Genomic DNA, 27151 nt, shown 5'->3' on the forward strand with positions numbered 1-27151 from the left:
TAATAATCCACATAAAATTACATCACTCCTAATAAATCTAGTAAAGTCTCACAAGATTGCGTCATATCCCACGTGTGTTCCATTATTATGTAACATCCACGTTTGTACCTCCCTCAGCAACAAACAGGGATTCCCCATGGGCCCCCTTAAGTTTAGCAAGTCACGCAAGATTGCGTCACCCTCAACTCCAATTACGTAACAGACAGGTGTACCATACATGCGCGCTATTGCGTCAGACCCGGGCGCGCGTAATAACGTCTTGGGGGGCTAGTACATGTAATAGTTTACCCCCTATATGGCTTGCTCAAACTGAAACTGGGATGCTACTGTTTCGCTTCTAATAAGTGGAATTCGTTTTCATATGTAAATTGTGCTTTCTTATAGATCACAAACTCAAGTGGCAAGCACTGGCAACTATGCCAAACAAAGAGTATCAGTGATAATAAAAAACAAAACTGTGCACTAAATTCAATTACTTGCTCTATTTTTATGACAATTTCTAGCTACATTTCTAGGGTTCTTTTTCTAGGTTCTAATAAAGTATCTACTGACGGTTCAACTATGATGAGGGTAATAGATACAAATCTCTTTTTTAGGTTACGGTAGATATCCTCCAAGGAATGCAGAACGTGAGAGAACACGCGTCCAAAGTCTTCGAGATGCGTTTATCTCTCTCCAGTGTTCACTACCGGAAGTCCCTCCAGATACAAAACTCTCCAAACTGGATGTTCTTATCCTAGCTTCTACTTACATTGGCCATTTGACAAGACTTCTTCAACTTTCAGAAGGTAAGTTATAAAGGCTACCCTCACCTAATGCATGCATAGTTTGTCTAGTGTCGGGGGCTGTTTTAGAGTGAGGGGGCAGAGGGGGCATTTGCACTGGGCTTGGGAATTCTAATGGTACAAAATTTCAGATCAAACTAATAAACAAGTCAGACAAATCAGATATAAATAAATGGAAAATTTGTTAATAAATGAAAATTGTTTAATGAATAGTAATTTTGTTGAAGCGTGGTCTGAAAAGTTATGGAAGACAGAGATTTAATCAAGATTTTGACCTGGGTCAAAATCTTGAGAGGCCAGAACTGTCACTGTCTAGTGTAACTAATTTTAAACTATTTTTTTGAAGAGTCAACTTAAGCTTGTCACAATTTTTTCTTCCTTTTTTAGTGTCCAGCATACTCTTTTCCCTCCCCTGTTTCAATAGACCACCCATAAGCGTCTCTTCTTCTACTTTCCATAATTAATTAACACAGTCAATCACTAACACAGCATAAATATTAAACAGTAGCAAAAAGTTGGTTCAGGAAAAGGACACAGCGCACGAAAATGGCGACGCAGGTTTCCATTTGCGTTACAGCAATTGCTTCATCTGTCACCACAGCATAAATATTAAAGAAGGTGGAGTCATAAAGAAAGGCGTGCGAATGATGTGTCCCAAAAATCTTAATGGATAGTACAGGAATTTTCGTTTCTGTTTAATATTTATGATGTGATCACTGAGATCCAAGCAATTGCGTGTTGATATACAACGGGTTACGGTTTCTCTGAAGCACTTTTACAGTAGTTATCATTTGGTTTTTGGATGCTCTAAGGGAAGCGTTTTTTCTTTTCTTTTTTCGTGAAGCCTGAAGTCAAGTAAGTATATCAAAGAACTTTTAGTAGCAAACTGTACGTAAGGTGTAGCTCGTTTTAATACTAACCAAATTTTTAAAATGCCGTCCTGGCTGAGTGGATTGGTGCGCTAGATTCAGGATCCTTTGACTGAGAGGGCGAAGGTTCGAATCCTTGTGTATCCAATTATTTAGTTTGGGACGGGGGTCAGTGGCGTGACCATGTAAGCTCAGCCAGAGTCGACCCAGCTCTAAATGGGTATCTGGAGAAATCTGGGGAAGGTAAACAGGATGGCTGGCCACCATCCCCTCATTGCACTTCCTGGCTGAAGGGCCAAGAAACAGAGATCAGCACCGCCGGTAGGGACTTTAAAATCTTATGCCGTATTCTTTACCTTTTTTTTAAATCTCTAAACAAGAATAATTGTGATAACTAAATTTAAATCTAAAACGTTTGCATGAACTAATTTAAATTACGTTTTATCTAATATAAATCTAAAACGCTTTGCAAAAAAAAATTGCATGCTGACCAATTTTCTGCCCTGCACAGGTACCGATCTCCTTATTCAATGGCTTCGGCCGAGAGTGCAATACGCGGCCGGGGGCAAATCACCCAACGCTTTCCGTGTCTTCCCCCCATATTTTCTCTGGGTACCCAATTAAAGCTGGGACGACTCTGGCTGAGCTTATAGTCACACCATTGACTCCCGTCACAAACCAAACAACCAGCGGCACCGGGACTCGAACCCCTGACGTCAGGATAGCAAAATGAAAGAATATGTATATATAAAAATTTGGCATATGGCTGATATTAAATTAACTAAGATAAACTACAGATTAAGCACTTATTGTGTCTGATAAATTAAATGAATTTTCTTCGTTGAAAAACAAGCTTATTGACTTTTCCAAAGTTTATTTTATCTTACATTATAAAGTCAAACTTATAAGAGGATGAACATAAAACCTTCTTGATCTTTTTTACCATCTAAGTATGGTTTTAGTCGGTTTTCTTACTAAATTTTTATAAATTGAATTTAATCAATATTCACATTTGTTTCTATATTACTAACTACGTAATACCTAATTTTTTTCATTTAATTTCTAGAATTTCACAAAATTTGTATATCACAATAATGGTGTATCACAATTATTAATTTATTTTGCTTCATTAAACATAACAGTTTGGCACGGAAGATCTAACAGAGGTTTCCCAACTGCCTAACTAGAAGTTTCTGATTCTTTTTTTATTATTTTTGTTTAACTTGACTTTGAGAAACGATAAATTGCAATTTCGTGCTGTTGGACACTTGTTTTCTAAATTGTGTTTTATTCTCCTAGCACAATATTTTCCACAAGAACAAGGTGTACTATTTACACCACTTTTTATGGGTTATTTTTTGGAATTACATCTTTGACAGAATTTACAAAATATCTTATAGTTATTTTTGCGTTTGAAAGCAGCTTTAATATTTTGTTTTTTAATTATCTTATCAATTTTGTGATTAAACTTAGACAAAAAGGTAAAGATATATTTAATTTATTTTTTTCATCAATTTCGTTGATATTTTTTTTAAATCCTCGCTGGTGTTCCAGTAGCTATACTTGCTCAACTAGAGTAAACAGAAATTGGTTTCTAAATGTGTAAGAAAAATTAGGTTTTATATGGACGACTAAAAAATTTTTAAATATATATTTCCCTAAAACCGTCTCTAGCAAAGCCAACATTCATATATTGGGGAGATAAGCAAAGGGTGGCAATTCAGTGATATCTAGGCAGTGGGGCAATTTTTTGCCCCACTGCCCTTTTAATTATCTTAATTTTAAATTATCCTTTTAATTATCTTATCTTAATATTAATTTTTGCCCCATTTATATATATATTCTTATAAGAGTACAAAAAGGGTATTTTTCAAATGTGTGTGTTGGGGGCGGAGATTTTCGCTAAGAAAAAGATAAAAAACTAAAATAAAGATATTTTTTGAAATCTAGGAGGATAATTGCGCCTCCTTCCAAGTGATGCTCAGTGCTGAAGATAATAAGAAACAAATTAATCATATTGACAAAACAATGTTGAGCCTAAAAATCTACTAAAACTGGCAATTTATAATGCAAAGGCACGTTATCTGTTGCATCAGCTAAATATAATGTTTGGTGATTTTGTTGTTAACTTTGTGATTGCAAGAATCTTGTGATTCTTTTTTTGGGAAATTTAGTGATTATTTTCCGGAATCTAGTGATTTATTTATTTTTTTCATCCAGTGGCACTCCTGCCTTAATTATGCAAAAATTTACGATCTATCTAGATTTAAAATTGGAGTTGGCACTCGAAAACATAGGTGGAAAATTCTGACGTGAAAAAGGTGAACTGGATGGTATAAACCCTAGCTAGACGGTGATATCCAGCAAACAGGAGGAATCTTTAAATTTTATCGCAACATGAAGAAGCTATTTAAGAATGCTTCGAATTCCATTCACTCAGAAACATCGACAAGTGTTCCGTCGAGTGTCAAATTAGCCCGTACGATCTTTGGAGAAACTTGCAGGAAAACAGAATTGACGCTGCCACTATTTCGGATAATGCTTAGGTTGCTCATTATTGATCTGTTTTTGGCGTGGCTGATGGTTCGCTGTACAGTAATTGTGTCGCCATCTAGCGGGAAAGGTCGCATGTCTCTGTGACCAGCTTGGTCCTATAGTCATTTTGCCATAAAATGTTCTGAAATCAGTTAAGGTGCACAGATACATTAAAGCCTTCAGTATTGATGGAGTTATATCCTCTCACCCGATGAATGGGCTTACAAAGTAGTTCAATTCTTTGTACCCACTCCTGCAAATATTTATTTTCCTTTTAAACTTTTTCTATCCCCCAGCCATAGTGGCATCAATTCTTGGAAATGCAGAGGGATAAATGAAATTGCAAAATATAGTTTTTTTTTTCAATCTAGGACCCAAATTTGTTGTTTTACAATTTTTAAGGGGAAAATACCAGAAGAAAGTGATTTTCCAAGGATAACACCCAAAAACATGTAGGTCCTACCCTTCAAAATCTAAGGGAAGGGAACGAAATAATATTTGAGGGGGGAATATCACCTCCGATCTCAATTGACTTCATTGTTTCAGCGTTTGAATTGCAATTTCATCTTCCTTCCATTAAGTTAAAGGTAAATTTTGTGGTAAGATCGCAGTTAGTGATTTCACTAATTGATGGCAATATTCACCTAGTAAGTCTTGATCCAATGGAAATTCTGATAGTAATTCTAAATTGAATTTTAGATAACAAATTGGGAGAAGAACCTTGCGCAACAAGTGACTGGATGAATAGTTTTGGATGCATACATCCAATAAAGGTAAGAAATTATTACTGGAAGAACGACATAGATGAGCAGCAAACCTTTTCGCTCGATGGAAGCAGTGCTGGGTGTTTCCCACCTTAGAATCCCCCTCGAAAAATTGGCCCATTAAAAGTTCCGCTCTTGGAAAATTTCTCCTGGAAATCCCTCCCTCGCGGAAAAATCCCCATCCCGGAAAATTTCCTCTGAATGATTCCCCTCGCCCTTTGGAAAATTTCCCCACCTCAAAAATTGAGCAGCCACGAGAAAGGACAAAATGATTACCTTGAAATGTCGATCAGATGTCGTAAGAGGTAACAAAATGACCATATGTCTAATTTTTAAATGAAATTTAACAAGCCTTTTTCAGTAACCAACACAAAAACAAGATTACTGTAATCAAACAGTTCATCCCATTTTCTTAGCAAAAATGCAAAAAAGGACATAGTTCTTTATTCCAAATAAGCAAACAGTATTTTAGGTAAAGAAAGAATTAAAAAAAACAATAATAAGAAATCGAGAATGGGGTTTTATAAGGCCAACTAAAATACTGGAGCAAACCAGACGGGTATTTCGTGAGGACAATTGACTCTCTTCTTCAGCACTACAGGAGAAATTTTTAACAAAATATGTCACATTTTGTGAGCAAAAATGGACAGAACTCCTTATTCCAAATAAGCAAGTAACAGTTTAAGTGAACAAAGAACAAAATAAATAAAGAAAAGAAATCAAGAATAGGGTTTTTATAAGGCCCATAAAATACTGGAACAAACCAGACAAACATTTTGTGAAGGCAACCGACTCGCTTCTTCAGAGCTTATTCCAAATAAGTAAGCAATAGTTTAAGTCAACAAGGGTAAAAAAACGAAAAAAAAAACAGATTATCGAGAATGGGGTGTCCTCAAAGTAGTCTGTTAGGTCGGAAAAATTGCTACCGAGCACTTCCTGTAGATCTTCAAAACTGACAAAATGTTGCTAATAGGGACAAATGCGAGGATACTATCATTCGACCGTGCAAAGGAAAATACAGGGTCACTTTGTACCGCTCCTGAAGCCCAATTGCCTCATCTTTTTCATACATATACTCTAACACGGGTGCCAAAAAATAACTTTATTTCTGCTGTTGGAAACATCAACTTTAAGGTGTTAGTTGATGCAGTTTCAAAGTCTACCATCACTGGCTGGGGGAAAGGTCAGGTTACATGACTCTGACCTCATCCATTAAGGAAAATTACACCATCAGATTCAGCGTATCAGAGAACTCTACTGTAGAAGTTTCAAGCTCCTATCTACAAAAAAGTGGAATTTTGTAGAAGGCAGATCACTGATGCGTGTTTATTTGTTTGTTTGTTTGTTTTTTTGTTTTTTTTTGTTTGTTTTTTCCAGGGGTGATCGTATCGACCCAGTTGTCATAGAATGTTGCGAGAGGGCTCATTCTAACGGAAATGCTTCCTGAGGCTGCTTCCTCATCAACGCCCCGCTCTTTACGCTAAAGTTTTTTACTGTTTTAAAAAGAAGAGTTGAGAGAAAGAGTCAAACTTTAGCGTAAAGAGCGGGGCGTTGATGAGGAAGCAGCCCCTTTCATATACGAAGTAATTTCTGTTCGTTTTACGTTTTAATGTCGCTCCTTACTTTCAGTTGAAAAAGCTTGTTTTTTTTATTTAATAATCTTAAAGGTCCCATCTACAAACCAATTATCACACCTGCCGAGGATATTCAAGTTTTCCGGGTTCAAGAAATCAGCAACCGTTGAGAATCTTCTAAACCACTATCAAAAAGCAGAAAATTCTCACCTTTGTCTAGTTTTTACGAGATTGTTCGAGATTTCAATGCCGGCCCTAAGACCTGGGAGGCCAATTACAGTGCTAATGGACTGCCTAACTGTCCTAACTTTTCAATTAAGGGACCTAGTCATGGGAAGCCTGGTGACATCAAGGTCAGTCAAGCCTCCTACAATAGTTGAAACAATTTGGAAAGAAGCGTCAGAAGGTTCTTGTACTTGTCTTGTAATTTCTTGATGAGCAACAGTAACCTATTCAGCATTTGGATTAGGGAGTTGGGCGTGATCAAGCAACTGCCCCATCAGATTGCCACTAAGCACCTTAAGCTTTTATTCTGTATAAGAGGAGGCTGCTTCCTCCTCGTCCCAAGCCTCCCCCTCGTTGTCGTAGAAGTTTTGGAGGATGCTCATTCGATCGGAAGTTGAGATTTCTAGTCACTTTTTAATCGACAGTGATTGGAGACCAAGCAGTCCCTGTTCTAGAATTTTCTTTGGTGTCCGGTCCTTTTGCTGCTCCTTACGACATCTGATCGAAATTTCGAGGTACTTTTTTTGAACGTTCTATGTGGCTACTCAATTTTCCGCGTGGGGAAATTCTCCAGGGGGTGAATTTTGACGAAGGGAGGTTTTCTGCGGGGCAGGAATTTCCTGGGGGGATAATTTTAAGTGGGGAGATTGGAGGGATTTTACATGGAAGATTTTGAAGGGGAAACGCCATTCCCCAAAAAAAGATTCAGAGATACTTTTTGAGAAACAGAAAGTTACGCTGAAAGACAGTAATAAGATACAAAAGAAATTAAAAGAAACACATAAATAAATACAGAAGATATACAGAAAAAAGTTTTGTTGAGGGCTAATAGAGCAATTCTATTTATCTCTAAGTTTCTTTGAAGGTAGGTATATTAAAAGCTGATCGAGGTTCAAGTCCTTCTCACAAAATTTTCAAAAGCAGTTTAAAAAAAACTAGACCTCCGTTGCCTGTGCAACGGGAAGTGTTGCAGCAACTGTGCCCTGTTCCTTAGGGCACAGTTGCGGAGCAACACGTGCAACTGTGCCCTACGGGACACAGTTGCTATTTCCGGGAAATCTGAAAGAGATACGGAAATAACGTCTTATAGTTTTCTGCTTAACTTTTGATGGTCTAAACTAGGAAAATATAAAACAAACCAAATTCACCAAAAAATTTAAATTGCCCCGAGGGCATGACAAAACTTCCAAATAGAAAAACCCAAAGAAGAAATTTTATTTCGGAGAAACTATTGTAAGCTCCAGTTGTTAGGAGATCGAGACCTGTCGAACCGCGTTGGAAAAAAAATTCTAGCTGGTCCAGAACAGAAGTTACCTCTAGAACGTCGAAACTTCGGAAATTATTTCTTAGAGAACGAAGCAACTTGGTATATAGAACACTTCACTTCTTCTTGCATACTTTTCATAGCACTACTCGATAAAAATATAAGAAACATCAAAATCGAAAACTTGAGAAAATTCCAAAAAAAATCGGAACGAGATGGACTTTTCCGGAATTATTTCCGGGAAATCTGTAAGAGCTACGGAATTTTGTGCTCCGGTTCTCGAAGAGACAATTGAAAGTTCTACATGAGTTCAGCATAACTGTATTTCTAACAAGTTTATTTCCGAAGCTAGGGTCGTCTTAACTTGACGCCAAACATCGAACGCACAGTTTCTAAGAAAAAAACCGTTTTGATTTTTTTTATGGAAAACTGTTAGAAATTTTAGGAACTTCTCTAGAACTTTTTTACTCTGTTTCACGTTTCCCTTCCCTCTGAAAAATCTCAAATTTTTAACTCTTACCACTTCGGAGCTACAGGTCGCTGATCACGGTGAAAAAAAAAAACAAAACAAAAAAAAACTACGAAAGCAGTAGTGTTGCTCCGCAACACAATAATAGAATACCACAAACTTAAATTTTGTTGATGACTATATATCAATAAAAGATTTTTAAAAGATTAAAATATGAAGATTAAAAAGAAGAAGAAGATGAAGAAAAGACGATGAAGATTAAAAGAAGATTGAAAATATAAAAGATTTAAATTTTTCTAAAATTCTACCTTTTAAATTTTTCTATCTTTTGAATTAATTGAAACTTAATTTTAGTTGCTGAATTAATATTTTGTTTCCTTTCTCTTATATTTTTGATCCATCTTGCCGTTCGAAAGAAATTAGAAATATTGCTCGTTTTTAATGAACAAAACTATAAAAAAAATTATGTTGTCAGACAATTTTTTTTTTTAGAACCTAAGGATTTATTCAGGATTAAAGCTATAACCGCTATTTATATTATTTTTCAAGTTATTCTATTTTTGTTTGTCGTTTTCTATCACAGGCTCAAATCTTAATAGAACAGACACCATGTATGATTGTAAGGAACAGGGAGTGACCAAGATCCCCCCTGCATTAAAAAACCGAAATACATAAAATTCACGTTGCAGAAAATATGATTCTTCAGTGGTGTTTCGATTTGGAAGAGTCTTTAAATTCTACTTTCAGTTGGGTCGAGATAAAGAGTGCCATCGCTCCATTGATTCAAAAATTAATGTTTCGTGGTTCTATTAATTAGGAATTTATTTTTAACAGGGAATTAGCCATAGCCAATATATATTTTATGCTTAGTAATGAAAAACTAAATTGGATAGCCCACTCCACAGTATCTCTTTACGCTAAAGTTTGACTTTTTCCAAGGAGGGAGGTGAGACAACCCCTTCTTATACGGTATAATTTCTGTCCGTTTTAAGTTTTAATGTTGCTCCTTACATACAGTTAAAAAAAAGGTTTTTTTTAATCTTCAATGGGAGACTACTCCAAATAGTAAATCCTTTGGCTGCATAAGCCTTTTTAAAATGTAAGCAAAACAGGTAAAGCAACAGTGATTTTTTTTTATAATCCATCCTTGCTATGTAATTTCCTGGTAACATCATGGATTAATTTACCCATACTGACGTGAATAGTTTCCCTGGAAAAATTTTTCTGATTCAATTTCAAGCACTTTTTTCTATGTATACCATTTTCTTCTTGCAAATGATATTATTTTCGGGTCCAGAGCTTTTTTTAATTACAAATGGCTAAACCTACAGCTCCCATAAGTATATCTATAAAATTTAAGCATTGAAAAAAAAACGGAACTTACAGTAAATGTACAAAAATGTTTGTTTACCAAGACAAACTGAACCAAGAATCAATGACTTTGAGAATAATGGTTTAGGCTCTGAAATACGGGTTCTTTCCCCATTTCAAACAGTTCGTGGTAACGAACTGTAGTAAGGAGCGACCCGGCTCAATAGTAATCGAAACTCTAAAAAATGGAATTTTTATACCAATAGCTACATAAAAAAAATCGCATTTTAATGCTTATTTTAAATATATAAATTTCATCAAGATTAGTCTAACCTATCAAAAGTTACGAGCCTGCGAAAATTTGCCTCATTTTAGAAAATAGGGGAAAACACCCCCTAAAAGTCATACAATCTTAACAGAAATCACACCATCAGATGCAGTGTATAAAAGAACCTTATTGTAGAAGTTTCAAGCTCCTATCTACAAAAATGTGGAATTTCGCATTTTCGCCAGAAGACAAATCACGGATGCGCGTTGTTTTTTTGTATGTTTGTTTTTTTTTCCAGGGGTGATCGTATCGACCCATTGGTCCTAGAATGTCGCTAGGGGGCTCATTCTAACGGAAATTAAAAGTTCTAGTGCCCTTTTTAAGTGACAAAAAAATTGGAGGGCACCTAGGCCCCCTCCCACGCTCATTTTTTCCCAAAGTCACCAGATCAAAATTCTGAGATAGCCATTCTATTTACCATAGTCGAAAAACCTAAAAACCATGTCTTTGGGGACGACTTATTCCCCCGAAGTCCCCGTGGGAGGGGTTGCAAGTAACAAACTTTGCCCTGTGTTTACATATAGTAATGGTTACTGGGAAGTGTATGGACGTTTTCAGGGGGATTTTTTTAGTTTGGGAGGGGGATTTGAGGTGGGGGGGTGTGGGAGGATCTTTCCATGGAAAAACTTCTCAGTTGGAAAGAGACTGTCAATGAAGGGGGCGCAGGATTTTTTAGCATTATTAAAAAAAAAAAAAAAAAACAATGAAAAAATAAATATGAAAGTTTTTTTTTTCTACTGAAAGTGAGGAGCAGCATTAAAACTTAAAACAAGCAGAAATTATTACACGTATGACGGGTTTACCTCGTCGTAATACCTCGCTCTTTACGCTAAAGTATGTTTAGTAATTTCAACTATTTATTCTACGGCCTTTGAGATTCAAGGGTCATTCTCAAAGAATTGGGACAGAATTATGCTTTAGTGTAAAGAGCGAGGTATCGACGAGGGGTGAACCCCCTCATATACGCAATAAAAACATACGAATATAGAAGTTTGTTACGTAAGTTAATTCGTAAATTACGTATATTTTTTACTAATGAAAATGTTCGTAAAAAATTAAAAGTTCTAGTTGCCTTTTTAAGTAATCAAAAAATTGGAGGGCAACTAGGCTTCCTCCCTCGCTCCTTTTTTTTCTCAAAATCTTCCGATTAAAACTATGAGAAAGCCATTTAGCCAAAAAAAATTAATGTGCAAATTTCGTTTTAATTATTTATGTGCCGAGAGCCAAGATCAAAACATGCATTAAATAAAAAACGTCCAGAAATTAAATAAAAAACAAGTTTTTTTAAATGAAAGTAAGGAGCGACATTAAAATTTAAAACGAACAGAAATTACTCCGTATACGAAAGGGACTTTTCCTCCTCTACGCCCCGCTCTTTACGCTAAAGTGTTTTACTGTTTTTAGAAGTAGAGTTAAGAGAAAGAGTCAAACTTTAGCGTAAAGAGCGGGGCGTTGAGGAGGAAAATCCCCTTTCATATACGGAGTAATTTCTGTTCGTTTTAAGTTTTAATGTCGCTCCTTATTTTCATATAAGAAAATTTGTTTGTTTTTTTATTTAATCGTGAAAAGAGTAGTTCAAAATAGCAAGAGTGATGTGTTGCATTTTATAGTGACTGTGAAAATGGTAAACTCTGTTTGTCATCCTGAATATGTCTCGGAGTTCATATGTTTTATGGTGAATTATCCAATAAAACGATAATAAATATGAAATAATCTATTAAATACCAAACCCATATGGGCCTTAGTTCCAACAAAAGACAGCAAAACAAGAAAACGAACAACTAAAAAGAAAAGAAAAATATGCTCAGTAGGCTCCAATTTCTGCCTGATCAGACTTGATACTTTACTAATTCCATCATCATCTAGTGATACTTATTTACTACCATCTACTATTGTTAGAATTTACTAATGCCCTTAACGAAGCCAGCACAACTTCCTCTTTAAGTAAAAAAAAAATGCAATTTACGCTTGGATAGGAATAACTGTTTCATTTTGTTTCGGCATGATCTTTTATTAATAATCATTGTTGTTTATTTTTCAGAAATGGCCTATGAGAGCCAGGCTTTACGCAGGAATAGCGTCCTTTTGTACTTGTTGTTCCGGCCCTGCGGGAGTAGCAGCTATCGAAGCAAAGAAAATTGCAAGAAGGCATAAAGCACAACCTTTTTTTGGCTCATACTCTGACGGTTTAACATATAGCTCTGCTAGCCCCATAGATTTTTCAACTGTATTTACGGTACGCTTAAATTTTTACGACTTCAAGGACTTCCCCCCTCCTCTCTCTCTCTCTCTCTATCATCTTTTATTCTATCTGTCTCACTACTTTCCTGCTATTCCTTACTTTTCCACTCTTTTATTTACGTTTCTTGCTATTTTTCTTTTTCAGAACTTCTTATTCTTGGGTAAAATTACATATTGGCACAAAGATAGAAATAGTATTAAGGAAAAATTCTGCAAAATGTTGCTGCTATGCTACAATTTAACATTTTTGAGTCGGGGTTGTAATTTCAAGATTTTGACAAACCCCTTGCAAAACTACTATCAGCATTTTTTCTTAGAACATGTGAGTGTAAGCTAAGACATGAGGTTAAACCTTTCAAATTACAATTATGGTTTCAATATTTTTAACTCCGGGTTGATTGCGTAGACACACTATTATTTAAAATCGTCGATTTGGTGACAAGATCAGATTGCAAAATTTCGAGGGGGTACGATGTTTTGAGCGGGTAAAATCTCTGCTTGAAAAAATATGGGTCTATTCAGGCCAGTGTTGTCACCGTCACTGGTTTCCTGCGAAATGTCAAAGGTTTACAGGTTTTTGCCGTGAAATGGTGGTCACAGGTTTTGATGCAAAAGGTTCAACGGCTACCAAATGTACGTTTTCGTGTTTTTTTACCTTTTTACACCGTGGATTCGAGGTTTGGAAATGACAGTTTTTATATTTTTTCCGTCAAAAGTTTGAAACAAAAGTTACTGTTGAGGCTACATTCCTAAAAACCATGCATTTAAAAAAAAAATTAAAACTTGCTCATTAGCAATGTAAATTTTCCCGTGAAAAATCAACTGTTTATGGTTTGAGTCATATGGGTATTTCATTTACTCAGCATCGAGTAATAGTTTCATAAATTCATAGCATCTTCAATTATGGGAAAACACAAAACACATTTTATTTTATTCAGATAAGAATAGAATTGTAATTGGTCAAATTTTCATTTGCGATGTTTGGAAAATAAATAGGTCAAGCATTGTAACGAGCTTTGAGGAAGCTGCCAAATCAAATGTTTTATAGAATGTCTGTCCTAGCGGGGTTTGAACCAATGTAAACTTTAATTCTGACTGTTTTGAGTTTAATAATAATTCATTTTGTTTCAGTTGAGCATTCATTTGGCCAAAGTGTGTGTCAGTTTTTTGTCGTTTTGGTTTCATTTATTTATTCCCTGCAATTTATTTTTAGTTATGGTATAATCGTTTTTTGGTTTTATTTTATTGGTTTTAACGTGGGATTATGTTTTACTGGTTTTTTTAAAGGTTTTGTTAGATGTTTTCAAAGTTATTCTTATTTGAATTTTGATTGACGATGCTTTATCATATCTGGTGAAGAGATATACTTGTTTTTTTTTTATTGTAGTTGTTAAGAACTAATATACTTACTGTAGTTTCAATTTTATGAAGTGCCAAAACTTGCTGAGTTTCATTTCCGTTCATCCATGTAGGCCAATTTTTTTCAATATCACTTTATTCGTAGATTATTTAAATGTTTTACCTCTTGCTCCATACAGTCCGCGGACTTCAAATTGGTGGCTTTCGTAACGACTGAACGTTCTTACAATTGTTTTCGTAACGACTGAACGTTCTTACAATTGTATTTAGAGCATCATATTCATTTCCAAAATGTTGTAAGTAAAGTATTTTGTAAATATGAGACTATGCCTGTCAATTCACCTTGATTCTGAATTGGAAAAAAAGGCTAATAGCAGGAATACTTTAGGCCTTAAATATTTTCTGTTGAAATAAGTATTTTTAGCCTCATTTCTTCGCACCAGCAAATATTTTAATTCCCCTGGTCCCCACACACTTAGTGAAAGTTTTATCTTGACCCCTCCCCCTCCTCCAAGCTTTTTCTGAGATTGTACAAGTTAAAAATCCTGGCAAGTTGCGCAAACATAAGGTATGTTGGCCGTTGAGGATATTGCCGTTGTAGTGCTTCACGTAGTATGGAACGAAGGAATTTAAAAATCTTGTCGTTGAGTGTGTAGGTGGGCATTCTAACACTTCTTTTTCCTCTTTAAAAGTTGCCAGCCTCGTCTTGTGTGCGTGGGTCACTGAAGTAAACTGAGGCAGGATATCTCGGTACGTTGGGGACTTCAGGATGTCGGCTCCAAACTTCCTCAGCGTTTCGTGCTCCTTTCATCCAGGGTTGGGAGCCTGAGTTCGCTCAAGCTTTCTTCGTAATTTTTGTAATTTGATCCAAGAATTATTTTGCAGGCTCTTGTCTGAATTGTTTCAAGCTGACTTCCGTGTTTCTCTGTGAGTGATGGGTGCCAGACAGGACAGCCGTACATGACTATGGGCATTACATAAGTTTTATAGAACGAAAGAAGGAGTTGTACTGTCATTCCAAACCTTCTGAGATTTGCGAAGGATTTTAGAAGACCAGCTGCTTTTGCTGTGATCTGGTTGATGTGATCTCTGAACGTAATATCGTCACTTACTGTGATGTCGAGTATTTTGACTGATTTCTTTGTTTGGAGAGGTGCAGATTCGTCATGCTCTTCTTCTTCAGGAAGTTGACACGCAACACACAGCTTTACTCGAGGCTTAGCTGGAGCTTCACTTGATCAGCTTTATCCCGAAGCTCTGCAACCAGGGGCTCGAGTTGGCCGTTGTTTGTGACAGGAATCGTAGTAGACTTATTGAACAATCGTCTGCGAACTTGTACCTTTGTTTATGTTGTCTCATCAGTCGGTTGATTACTATGACAAATAAGATGGGACTTTAGGAATTTTAGTGATTCAGGAGTTATAATGATTCAGGACTCAGACTTCTGAGACATTTCAGCCATTTTGAACAAACAGGCTATCTAACAATTGCTGTGTAAAGCAACTGGTATATACAAAGGCACCCAGGAACACATTGGACATTGGAGAAACTAAAGAAAGCGTTCTGGCATGCTAAAAGGCTATTAGGATTATTTACACTACACTGAGCATGGCTTCAAGTGACGAGAATTCATCCATAGAATATGACAGAGAAAATAATAACTATGACGTATCACTTGCCGAAAGTTGGTTTAAGCTGCCATCTTTGACGAAAATAATTGTGGTTCCTGTAATGGTTCTGATGGTTCTCTGTGATGGTTTTGATATTATTTCAAACTTTTTGATAGCCCTGAATGGCTTTTAATATGACTTTTTTTTTCTTGAAGTCGGATTCTGTGGAGCCCGCTTTCTCAAATTTATTTTATTTCTTTGTCCCTAGTTTATATCTTTACCCCATCTTGGACGAGGAAAGTAGGTAGGGATGTAGGGACTTACATTTTAATGATATCTATGAGGTAAATTTCCCCAGTTAATGTGGAAGAAGCTGTCATAAAAAATTTGTAAGGGGCTCGTTCGGTTGGGAATTGAAAGATCTATAGCTCTATTTATAAGTCACAATGATTGTAGGGCTACCAATCTCCCAGTTTTGTCTCATTTTTACTCACCCATTTCCAGAGACATCCGATGAAAATTCTGAGATATAAATTTTGTTCAGAATAATAAAACCTCCGAAGGCCTGGGTCAAGGAATTTTCATGTTGTTTATATATAAGATCTGTGATCGGGAAAGTGAGCATACACCTTCTTACTTCAGTAACTAATAGTTCCAAACACAGTTTCCAAAAGGGGCTACAGGTTTTCGACCAATTTCATAGTTTTTTCGGCACTTTTCGTAGATTGAAATTGTTATGGCAACATTGGGTATGGCTGAAGTTTTCAAATATAAAATCCGTGAATAGAGTGGAATACAGCATTTTGTTTCAAAATTAATTAAGTTTGGCCTAATTCAACGAAAATTTTAAAAATGTAAGCTATATCGACTAATGCAATAAAATGCCCAGACTCTCTTTAGGTCAGTGAAACTCATCAAAATCAAGTTTAAGACATTAGGTTGAAATGTCAGTGTTTTTAATTACTTTGCTTGGTAGAAGATAAACAGTCTTATAGATGTGCTTTAATATCTTAGATCAGTATATCAGTAGAAATAGGAAATGTTAAAACATTTTTATTTCTTTATGAGCCCTGAAAATATTCTATAAAGCAGCACCCAAGTGCCATCTGTTAATATGATTTTGGTGGATGGCATTGATGGTGTTTAACTACAAATGTCAGTGCTTCCACTGTTAGATTTTTGGCCCTCTTATCAGACAAAAAAAATTGTGTTAGAAATTTGAATTTTGTCAGGTTTTTAGTACAAAACAGATATTTGTTAGATTTTTAATTTTTCTAGATTTTCTTCTTTTTTTAGTAAAATTCTAGTTGATTGGCTTTTGGCTATCTTGGAAAGGGGCCAGGTTACAAAAATGAAACTTTCATGGATGGGTCTAAAGGCTAAAGTATGTCCTGGGAAGGTATTTTGAAGTACCCACTTCCACTCCTTCTCCCTTTAGAGGGCCCTGAAGTTTGCCTACATGACAGATCTATACCTATCGAAATTTTGACAAAACAACATTTTACCTTAATTTTCAGTTACCATTTGCCTTTTCTCTGCCTTTAGTTCTGAAAATGCAATTCCTGTTATTTGAGTAGAATTCTGAGCCATATCAATATTTTTTTTTTCAAAATTTAGGAAATGTATTTGTATATCTTTAAAACCTTATATATTGGGATTGAGCAAAGTTGTGAAACTGAAAACAGTTTTGTTGTATTTCATTCAAGCAGAAGATCTCTCTTGCAAGGTTTCACTTTTAGAATACACATATTTTTAAAGGTCATTAAAGGTTAGGGCCCTCTAGAGGCAGAAGGAGTAGAGGTGGGTACTTCAAAATACCTTCCCAGGACATACTTTAGCCTTTAGACTCATCCCTGAAAGTTTCATTTTCCTAACCCCTTTCAGAGATAGCCAAAAGTCAATCAACTAGAATTTTACCCTTTTTTTTACTAGAGAAGGATTTTCAAACTAGCAAAATGGTCAGACCATTCTCTTAGGGATTAAAATAAAACCTATCACTAGTTTAAGAAAGGCAAAACTTTTGAAAATTTGTTGTAGTTTTTTGTGCAATAAGGAGTTTGAAATACAAGTAGACCTCCTTGATATGGTTGAGTGTTGTGATGAGAAAGCAGAAACCATTTTCAACCTTATTTGCAATTTTCTTCAAGATAAAAATACACCTATGGAGAACTGAGTTAGATCCTCTGCAGACACATGTGATTCTATGTTTGGGTGTGATAAGTTGGTTGTGAGTAGAACCACAGACAACTTCCCATCTGTGATATGGGTCAAGTGGAACAGTTTTCAGTTCATTTAGTTACTTCTTATGGTTGCAAACAATTGCCAAAGTAATTGGAAAGATCTGTGTCACACAGTATGTAATCATCCCTGTCCTGAATGTGCTCAGGATGTCCATGCCCTGAATGTGCTTGTCCCAGGTCAGACATCTTAGCTGTCTCTTCAGGTATGCATTAAGCAACTATTGCATAATTGGGATGCACTTAGTAAGTACTATCAGGGAGTAGCAGCTATGGATCCGACTAACAGAAATGACAGGGCACCACAAGCCCCAAAAAATCCAGTGCTTTGGATTCAACTTTAGTTCTAGCTCTGCATGCTGGAGCTGTTTGCAGATTTTAATCTTCTCTTTCAATGTCCAAAAACCTTTGTTTCACAAAGTAAAATTAGAGGTGTAGATACTTCTAAGAAATTTACCATGAATTTCATGAAGACTAGCTACATTAGATCAAACTTGCCATTGAATCTTGACCCTGACATAGCAAGTGAATACCTTCCAGCTAAAGATGCATATTTGGGGATGACATCTCACAAGTCTCTTCAAACATTGCAGTCAATTCCAAGTAAAAAAGCAGATGAATGTGCAATTGGTCTTCTGTAAAAGATTCTACAGAGCTTTATTGCACCATCATGGGATGGAAGAAAGATACTAGAGGAATGGCAGAGTTAACTGTTTTTTGATCTTCCAAATGTGACAGATGTCTGTGATTTTTGGTGTCATGTGGCTTCTATAAAAACACCAAATGGTACTCAGAGGCTCTCTAACATAATCAGCATTATCCAATACCTCCTGACCTTGCCATTTTTGAATGTTGTTGTAGAGCAGTTCTTTTCAACCTTGAAAAATTTTAAACAGATCATTGAAATTTGCTCAAAAGTGTGACCCTTACCTAAATTATGCAGGCCAAGTTTCCTCTTAAAGCTACTCAAAACTGTAAAAGCCAATGCAACAGCTGAGGACTGCATTCAGTGTAGTTAAAAAATGCAGCTTTTGTATTTGAGAAAAAAAGGATCATGTATTGATTTTTAAAAAAATAGGCAAATATATAATAATAATATTTTATTTAATATATAAAATTAAGGCAAATATATATATGTTACTGTTGAGGGAGGAGGAGTTGTAAGACAGGCAGCATAAAAGCTTGTCTTGTGAAAAGAAAAAAGATTCCTAAGCAACAGAATATTGTCAGATTTCTCAGTTGGAGTCAGAAATTTAATGGATTTTAGACAAGTATGGTGTCAGAAAAAATTTAAGATTTTCTTTGGTTGGGTGTCAGACATTCTAATTTGATCAATCAGAAATATGGTAGGAACAAAGTGGAAACACTGACAAATTTAGAATATTTTAAAATGGAAAATGGAGTCAAATTCATCATTATTTTTCAGAATTTTCTCCCCCTGCAAAATATGTTAACTAGGATTATTCTGCATATTATGCAGTAAGAATTGTTTTCTCAACATGTTTCCTTATGTAGAGGACCAACCATACATTTATTCTTTCAAATCTGATATGCTTGACAATATAGGATATAAACATTATAATTTTGCCATAGGCCTAATTAGGCTTGCTTAAACATTTTCTAACTTTTTGAGTGCCAGCCTCAAATTTTAAGTACAGGTGCATAATATCTAGGGTTTCCTCTCTTCCTGAAAAAACACATAGGCCTACACCATTTAGTTTCCAATCAATGACATTTTCGTATAGGCTAGGCTATAATGCGTGCTATTATGAAACTCATCCCCCCTTTCAGCCCTAATGAGGTTGTAGGCTTATGCAAAATAACATGAAAACCATATAAGAACAACATTTGGTATTTATCTATTGGCCAGTACACACTGGAAAATGTCAATCTATAAAATCAGACAATAACCAGTTTATTGATGTTTGTATACAGATACTGAGCTTTGGATCAGTGGAAAACTACATTGCAGCTATACTCTGTTGTTAGTTTAGGTTACATTTTACATACAGCCCCACTATGCTTAACATCCCCCCTCCCCTAATATTCAAATATACACACCATTATATGTATCCTATCCATCTTCAAAGCATCTCAGATGCTTCAGCAACTGTAGATCTAAATTCTTGAGTCTGTACTGGCTAACAGATAAGTACCCAAAATTCTTTGTGTCAGTGTGCAATTAGGCCTGTTGAGAAGAAAACATTTTAAGGAAACAATTATTACTTCATAATATGCAGAAAAGTTGCAGTTAATCATTCCTAAAAGTACATCACATTACTTTACCCCCAACCTCCCAATGTGCAAGGGTTTAGCCCAAATGATATATTTCCTATGCATTTTTTTGTTTCTTGATTTTTTCAACATTGTTTCAATTTACAGGTATTAAGTTAAAACAAAAGAGTGACATACAGCAAAATATATAACTTGGTGAATAGCCTATATTTACACATTGGGGGAGGGGGAGATAGACTTGGTAAACCTGACAATCTATTTATATAACGTCAGGTAAACCTGACAGCAAAATATATAACGAAGTGTTTTTAGGAATGATTAACTACAACTTTTCTGTATATTATGATGTGAGAATAGCTTTCTTAACATGTTTTATTCTCAACAGGCCTAATTGCACACTTATAATTAAATCATTTCTTTATAATTTTCAGAAAGCTTTTAATGTTGAGATTTTCATGTTTCTATCCATTTTTATTATCATTTTAAGATAATTTTGGATAGTAGAATATAACACCTAGCATAATCTGGGACAAATATCTTGATTGAAATGTAGCCTAACTTTCCTTAACATGGACAATTGGCTCCTAATGTGATGAATATGGCGTTAGATAATTGAGATTGAATAATTGTGCTAGGCTTGGTTAGGATTTTGGTGGAGATGTATAGTAGGGTTTCTCCAGAAGGTGACATCCTAAGATGAAAATTGAGTATTTTAACATTGCTAAATGTTGCTCTTTTTTATGGTTTTGGCCATGTTTATGATATTCCACCCCATTTTTCTGATGGCCTCATAAATAGCCTTAGGATAGGTATCAAACTAAAAGAAAACAATTAAATTTTTACTTCATAATATGCAACATATTTCTTTTAATCAGATTATCATATTTATTTCCATTATTATTTACATTTAAACTCATTTAAAATAGTAGTTTTCTCATTCAGTATTCAATCGGGCACCAAGACCAAGAGGAATATCTGTGAGTCACACCAGATGCCTGTTGTACAACAGATCAAACAATATAAACTACAACAAAGGAAGATATTGTTAGTGGTATATGGTCTATCAGGGAGGGTGGAGAATTGTCAGTGTAACAGCTATCATGGTGAAAAAGAGCCTAAAATAAGAGATCTAAGGGTGTTACTTCTCGATTATTAAGATTTTTCTGCTGGAGAGCTGCTACTCTGCACCTTTACTAGGATTTACTTACTGAAATCTTGAAAAACTATTGTTTCTTAATGTTTAAATTTTAAAAAAAATTAACCCTCGCAAGCCAAGTCTATTTACATATAATTATTCTGCTTCAAAACACTTGTCTTAGATTATTTCTGTCCAAGATTAGGCTTCATTATTGACTATCACTATGTTTGAAATATTAAGTGTTGAATATGACTAGAATATTTAGCATCTTAAATGACTAAAATATTCAACCTAATCACAATTCTTAATAAGAAAATTTAGACAAATTCAATACTAAAACAACCCAATTTCTAGGTGCAGTTCAATATTAATTCTAGGATAAGTTGAATGATAAATGAGAGTCTAAAATTTGTCAATGTAGGCCTCGTTTGGCAATGATAGGTAGAATTATTTTAGAACAATAGCTTGTAAAGCAGTAGATGGTGTCTTGGGAGGAAAGTTAGTAATTTGGTTAGAAATATTGGTTAAAAAAATTTAAGTCTAGTAGAAAACCGAAAGGGCTTGTGCAACAAGTGCTTGATTGATAGATTATATGGAAGTAAGAGGAAAGTAGAGAAAGCATTAACATATGAATTAAGAAGGTCTGAAGTGAGCCATGGATGAAATTGATGAAGATCTATAAGAATACATTAATGCACCCTTCAACTGCAGAAGATTTAGGCTACAGATAAATTCGCTCTGGACGACTTTTTTTTAGATCAGGAGGGGGGAAGGTGGGAGAATTCGAAAAATACAGCACAGGGTAAATATATAAAATAAAAAGTATTGTACTGACCTTATGGTTTCTTGGGAACCCATTCCAAGACACTCCTCTGAGCAATGATGAAAGAAGAGAAATTAAGAATATTGATTTGAATTTCTTTTTTTATTATGGTAGTATAAAATGTCATTAAGTTCTGCAAAGGCCAAAACGAAAACCAGACTCAAAATGAACATTTTATTGTCAACAAAATAAATAAAGATAACAAAGGTTCCCAAGTTCGGTGATAGCATAGTAGCTGTTTTTATATACAAAGGAGTGCACATTCATCTATATATATATATATATATATATATATATATATATATATATATATATATATATATATATATATATATATATATATATATATATATATATATATATATATATAATATATATATATACATATATATATAATTAATATATTATAATATTAATTATTAATATTATATATATATATATATTATATATATATATATATTAATATTATATATATATATATATATATATATATATATATATATATATATATATATATATATATATATATATTATTTATTCCTAACACATTTATGTTTGACTTCCTTATATCAATCAGGACATATAAAGCGGAAGGGGGCACTCAAGTAAGTGGCTCCCAGAATATTGAGGTTAAACTTATCAAACATCAAACCCAGCTCAATAGTAAACGAAACTCTAAAAAACGGAATTTTGATGCTAAAAGATACATCAAAAGAATCGAATTTTCATGCTGATTCTAAATATATAAGTTCCATCAAATTTAATCTTTGTCATCAAAAGTTACGAGCCTGAGAAAATTTGCTTTATTTTGGAAAATAGGGGGAAACAGCCCCTAAAAGTCAAAGAATCTTAACGAAAATCACACCATCGCATTCAGCGTATCAGAGAACCCTATAGCGAAAATTTCAAGCTCCTATCTACAAAAATGTGGAATTTCGTATTTTTTGCCAGAAGACAGATCATGGGTGCATGTTTATTTTATTATATTTTTTTTCCCAGGGGTCATCGTATCGATCAAGTGGTCCTAGAATCTCCCAAGAGGGCTCATTCTAACGGAAATGAAAAGTTCTAGTGCCCTTTTTAAGTGACCAAAAAAATTGGAGGGCACCTAGGCCCCCTCCCACGCTCATGTTTTTCCCAAAGTCAACAGATCCAAATTTTGAGATAGCCATTTTGTTCCGCATAGTTGAAAACCATATTAACTATGTCTTTGGAATGACTCACTCCCCCACAGTCCCTGGGGGAGGGGCTGCAAGTTACAAACTTTGTCCAGTGTTTACATACAGTAATGGTTATTGGGAAGTGTACAGACGTTTTCAGGGGGATTTTTTTGGTTTGGGGTGGGGTTGAGTGGAGGGGGCTATGTGGGAGGATCTTCTCTTGGAGGAATATGTCATGGGGGAAGAGAAATTCAATGAAAAGGGCGCAGGATTTTCTAGCATTACTAGGCCTATAAAAAAAACAATGAAAAAATAAACACGAAAAAGTTTTTCAACTGAAAGTAAAGAGTAGCATTAAAACTTAAAATGAACAGAGATTATTACGCATATGAGGGGTTCTAAAAATACTTTAGCATAAAGAGCGAGGTATTTAGGAGGAGATAAATACCTTGCTCTTTATGCTAAGGTATTTTTAGTAATTTCAACTATTTATTCCACGGCCTTTCTGATTCAGGGGTCATTCTTAAAGAATTGGGACAAAACTTAAGATTTAGTGTAAAAGGCGAGGTATTAACGAGGGGACAAACCCCCTCATATACATAATACAAAATATAAGAGTATAAAAGTTTGTTACATAAGTTAATTCTTAAGTTACGTATATTTTTTACTAATAAAAACGTTCGTTAAAAATTAAAAGTTCTAGTTGCCTTTTTAAGTAACTGAAAAATTGGAGGGCAACTAGGCCTCCTTCCCCACCCCTTATTTCTCAAAATCGTCTGATCAAAACTAAGAGAAAGCCGTTTAGCCAAAAAAAAATTAATATGCAAATTTCATTTTAATAATTAATGTGCGGAGAGCCAAAATCAAAAATGCATTAATTCAAAAACGTTCAGAAATTAAATAAAAAAAACTAGTTTTTTAAACTGAAAGTTTAAATTTTTTTTTAGCTTACGAACAGATTATCGGATCTTAATAAAATTTGATATTTAGAAGGATACTGTGTCTCAGAGCTCATATAATAAGGCCCGACCGGATCCGGTGACATTGGGGGGAGTTGGAGGGGGAACCTAAAATCTCGGAAAACGCATAGAGTGGAGGGATCGGGATGAAATTTCGTGGAAAAAACAAGCACAAGGGCTAGATACGTAATTGACATAACCGGAACGGATTCGCTCTCTTTGGGGGAGTTGGGGGAAGGGTTTATTCTTAAAAATTGGAAAAAATGAGGTATTTTTAACTTACGAAGGAGTGATCAGATCTTAGCGAAATTCCATATTTAGAAGTACCTCGTAATTCAGATCTTTTTTTTTTTAATCCTGACCGGATCCAATGTCATTGGGGGGAGTTGAGGGGGAGAGGAACTGGAAATCTTGGAAAACACTTCAGAGTGGAGAGATCAGGATGGAACTTGGTAGGAAGAATAAGCACAAGTCCTAGATACGTGATTGGCATAACCGGAACAGATTTGCTCTCTTTGGAGGAGTTGGGTGAGGGTTAATTCTGAAAATTAGAAAAAATGAGGTATTTTCAACTTACAAGGAGTGATCAGATCCTATATGAAAAACATCGTAACTCAGATGTCTTATTTTAAATCCCGACTGGATCCAATGTCATTGGGGGGAGTTGGGGGGAACCAGAAATCATGGAAAACGCTTAGAGTTGAGAAATCAGGATTAAACTTGGTGGGAAGAATAAGCACAAGTCCTAGCTACGTGATTGACATAACCGGACTGAATCCGCTCTCTTTGGGGGAGTAGGAGGGGGTGTTAATTCGGAAAAATTGGAAAAATCGAGGTAATTTTAACTTAAGAACGGGTGACCATTCGTTAGGTATTTTTAAATTTGATATTTAGAAGGAACTCATGGCTCAGAGCTCTTATTTTAAATCCCGACCAGATCTGGTGACATTGGGGGGGGGGGGTGGAGGGGAAAACCGAAAATCATGGGAAACGCTTAGAGTGGAGAGATCGGGATGAAACTTGGTGGATAGAATAAGCAAATGTCGTAGATTACGTGATTGACGTAACCGGACTGGCTCCACTCTTTTTGGGGGAGTTAGGGGTGGGTCCAGTGCTTTGGCGAGTTCGGTGCATCTGGATGTGCTAGGATGATGAAAATTGGTAGGTGTCTCAGAGACCTGCAGAAATTGACTTTATAAAATCGTTTTCCCCGATTCGACCATCTAGGGGGGGGGGGGCTGAAGGGAGAGGAAAAATTAGAAAAAATGAGATATTTTTAACTTACAAGTGGGTGATTGGATCTTAATGAATTTTGATATTTAGTAGGACCTCGTGTCTCAGAGGCTCTTATTTTGATTCCCAACCGACATTAAGCCTCTGATTTTCATTTTGAATTAATCTATTGATTCTAAGGATATTGCTAGAGCTCATGCCATATGAGTTCTCAGCTCTTGTTAAGAGTCAAAAGTGATTTGAGGGCAACTAGCCCCCTCCCCATACCCTCTTTTCCTCAAATGCATCTGATAGAAATTTTATGGTAGCCAATTTGTTCAAAATAGTCCAAAGATCAGATAACAAAATTTGCAGGGTTGACAAAGCTTCCAGATTCTGTGGGAAATTGTTGTTTGGGTATTTGGAAGGTATTTGGGAAATACCCTGGAGGCATATAAGTTTTTATGGAAGGGGTGGTTGTATAAACTTGGGAAGAGAGATTGATTAGAATTTTGATTGATCAATTTGATCAGAAATTGAAAGTTCTAGTTCCTTTTAAGCGTCTGAAGTGATCGGAAGGCAACTAGTCCCAACTCACCCTCGCGCCCTCTTTTCCCTTAATGTGTCTGATCAAAATTTTTAGGTAACCATCTTGTTCAAAATAGTCCAAAAATTATACAACAATGCCTCCAGAGTTGAAACAGTCGTAGAGCCTGGGCGTAAGGGTTGTAAGTTATGCCCTGAGGCATGTATGGTTTCTATGGAAGGGGTGGTCATATAAACTTTGGAGAAGGCTCTGTTTATTGAAGATTGAAAGTCGTAGTTTCTTTTTAAGAGTCAAAAGTGATCGAGGGGCAACTAGTCCCCCTCCTCCACACCATTTTCTCTCAATGGATCCGATCTAAATTTTGAGACAGCCATTTTGTTGAAAATAGTCCAAAGACAAAACAGCTTTTCCTCCAGGGTTGGCCACCCCTCCCCACAGGCCCACATGACAAGGGCTGACAAGTTATGCTAGTTACAAATTGTTAACATATTAAGTTTTTATGGAAGGGGTGACTACATAAACTTTGGAGGAGGCTCATGTGATTGGAAATTGAAAGTTCTAGTTCGCTTTTGAAAAGTCAAAAGTGACTGTAGGCCATTTTGTTCAAACTAGTCCAAAAGTCAAATAACTATAGCTCAGGGGTTGACAAAGCTCCAACAGCCCCTGTGGCGAGGGCTGTCACTTTTGAAAGTTTCATATTTATAGCATATAAGGTCTTCTATTAAGAAAAGAGTGCATGTTTAATTCTGTATCTCTAAAATTGAAAATGAGAAGTTCTAGTGCCCTTTTCATAAGTCAGAAGCGATTGGAGGGCAACTAGCCTCCCACGCTCTCCTTTCTCCAGATGTATCCAGTTCAAATCTTTATTTTAAATTCTGCTTACAGGGTTGAAACCCTCCCGCAGCTGCTGGGGCCAGAGCTGTAAGTTATGCTAGCTGCTTATTTTTGCTTTGTTTATTTTGATTTACAGATTTACTGTGCAACTTTGATCTATGGGACAAGGGCTGTAGGTTTTGCAAGTTGCTTATTGTTACTTTGGTACTTAATGTACTTCTATACTTTCCTCATTTGGATAATTTGTTTCTTTGATGTTAGTTTTGATACTTTGATGAAAATTCGATCTTGAAAAAAAAAATATATGAGGGATGTTGAAAAACTTGACATGTTGGCGATCAAAACGAACAGAAATTATTTTTAAGAAATTCGAAAAAAAATTTCAAGGGAAAGTAAAGGCCATATTGAACTTTGTATTAGAAGAAATAGAAACCTATAATAATTCAAACCTAAAACGACCAGAAGTTACTATTAAAAGTAAATGAAACCCAAAACGAATAAAAATCAAATAAACAATCATAGCAAACAACCATACAACAGGTAATAATATAAATGACTAAATAGATCTTAAAGCAAGGAAAACTTTAACTGAATTTGCAATAGATCTTAAAGCAAGGTAAACTTTAACTGAATTTGCAAGTCAAGCCGAAAACGAACAAAATCACTACAAAC

General features: G+C 35.4%; 1 protein-coding gene across 4 annotated transcripts in view; it reads left to right on the forward strand.

The window, feature by feature from the left end:
* Nucleotides 1-27151, forward strand: part of LOC136033289 (transcription factor 24-like) — a 43957-nt gene that overhangs the window by 14670 nt on the left and 2136 nt on the right. For 3 of the 4 annotated variants that reach the window (XM_065714052.1, XM_065714053.1, XM_065714054.1), the window contains exons 2-4: nt 597-788; nt 4889-4962; nt 12166-12360. In XM_065714052.1, the coding sequence (XP_065570124.1) occupies nt 597-788; nt 4889-4962; nt 12166-12360 (461 nt within the window). Of the gene's footprint in view, nt 1-596; nt 789-4888; nt 4963-12165; nt 12361-16033; nt 16189-27151 lie in introns of those variants that run through there. The other variant, XR_010618901.1, reaches the window with a different exon arrangement.

Source organism: Artemia franciscana, chromosome 11 (assembly GCF_032884065.1).
Source record: "Artemia franciscana chromosome 11, ASM3288406v1, whole genome shotgun sequence".
NCBI lineage: Eukaryota > Metazoa > Arthropoda > Branchiopoda > Anostraca > Artemiidae > Artemia > Artemia franciscana.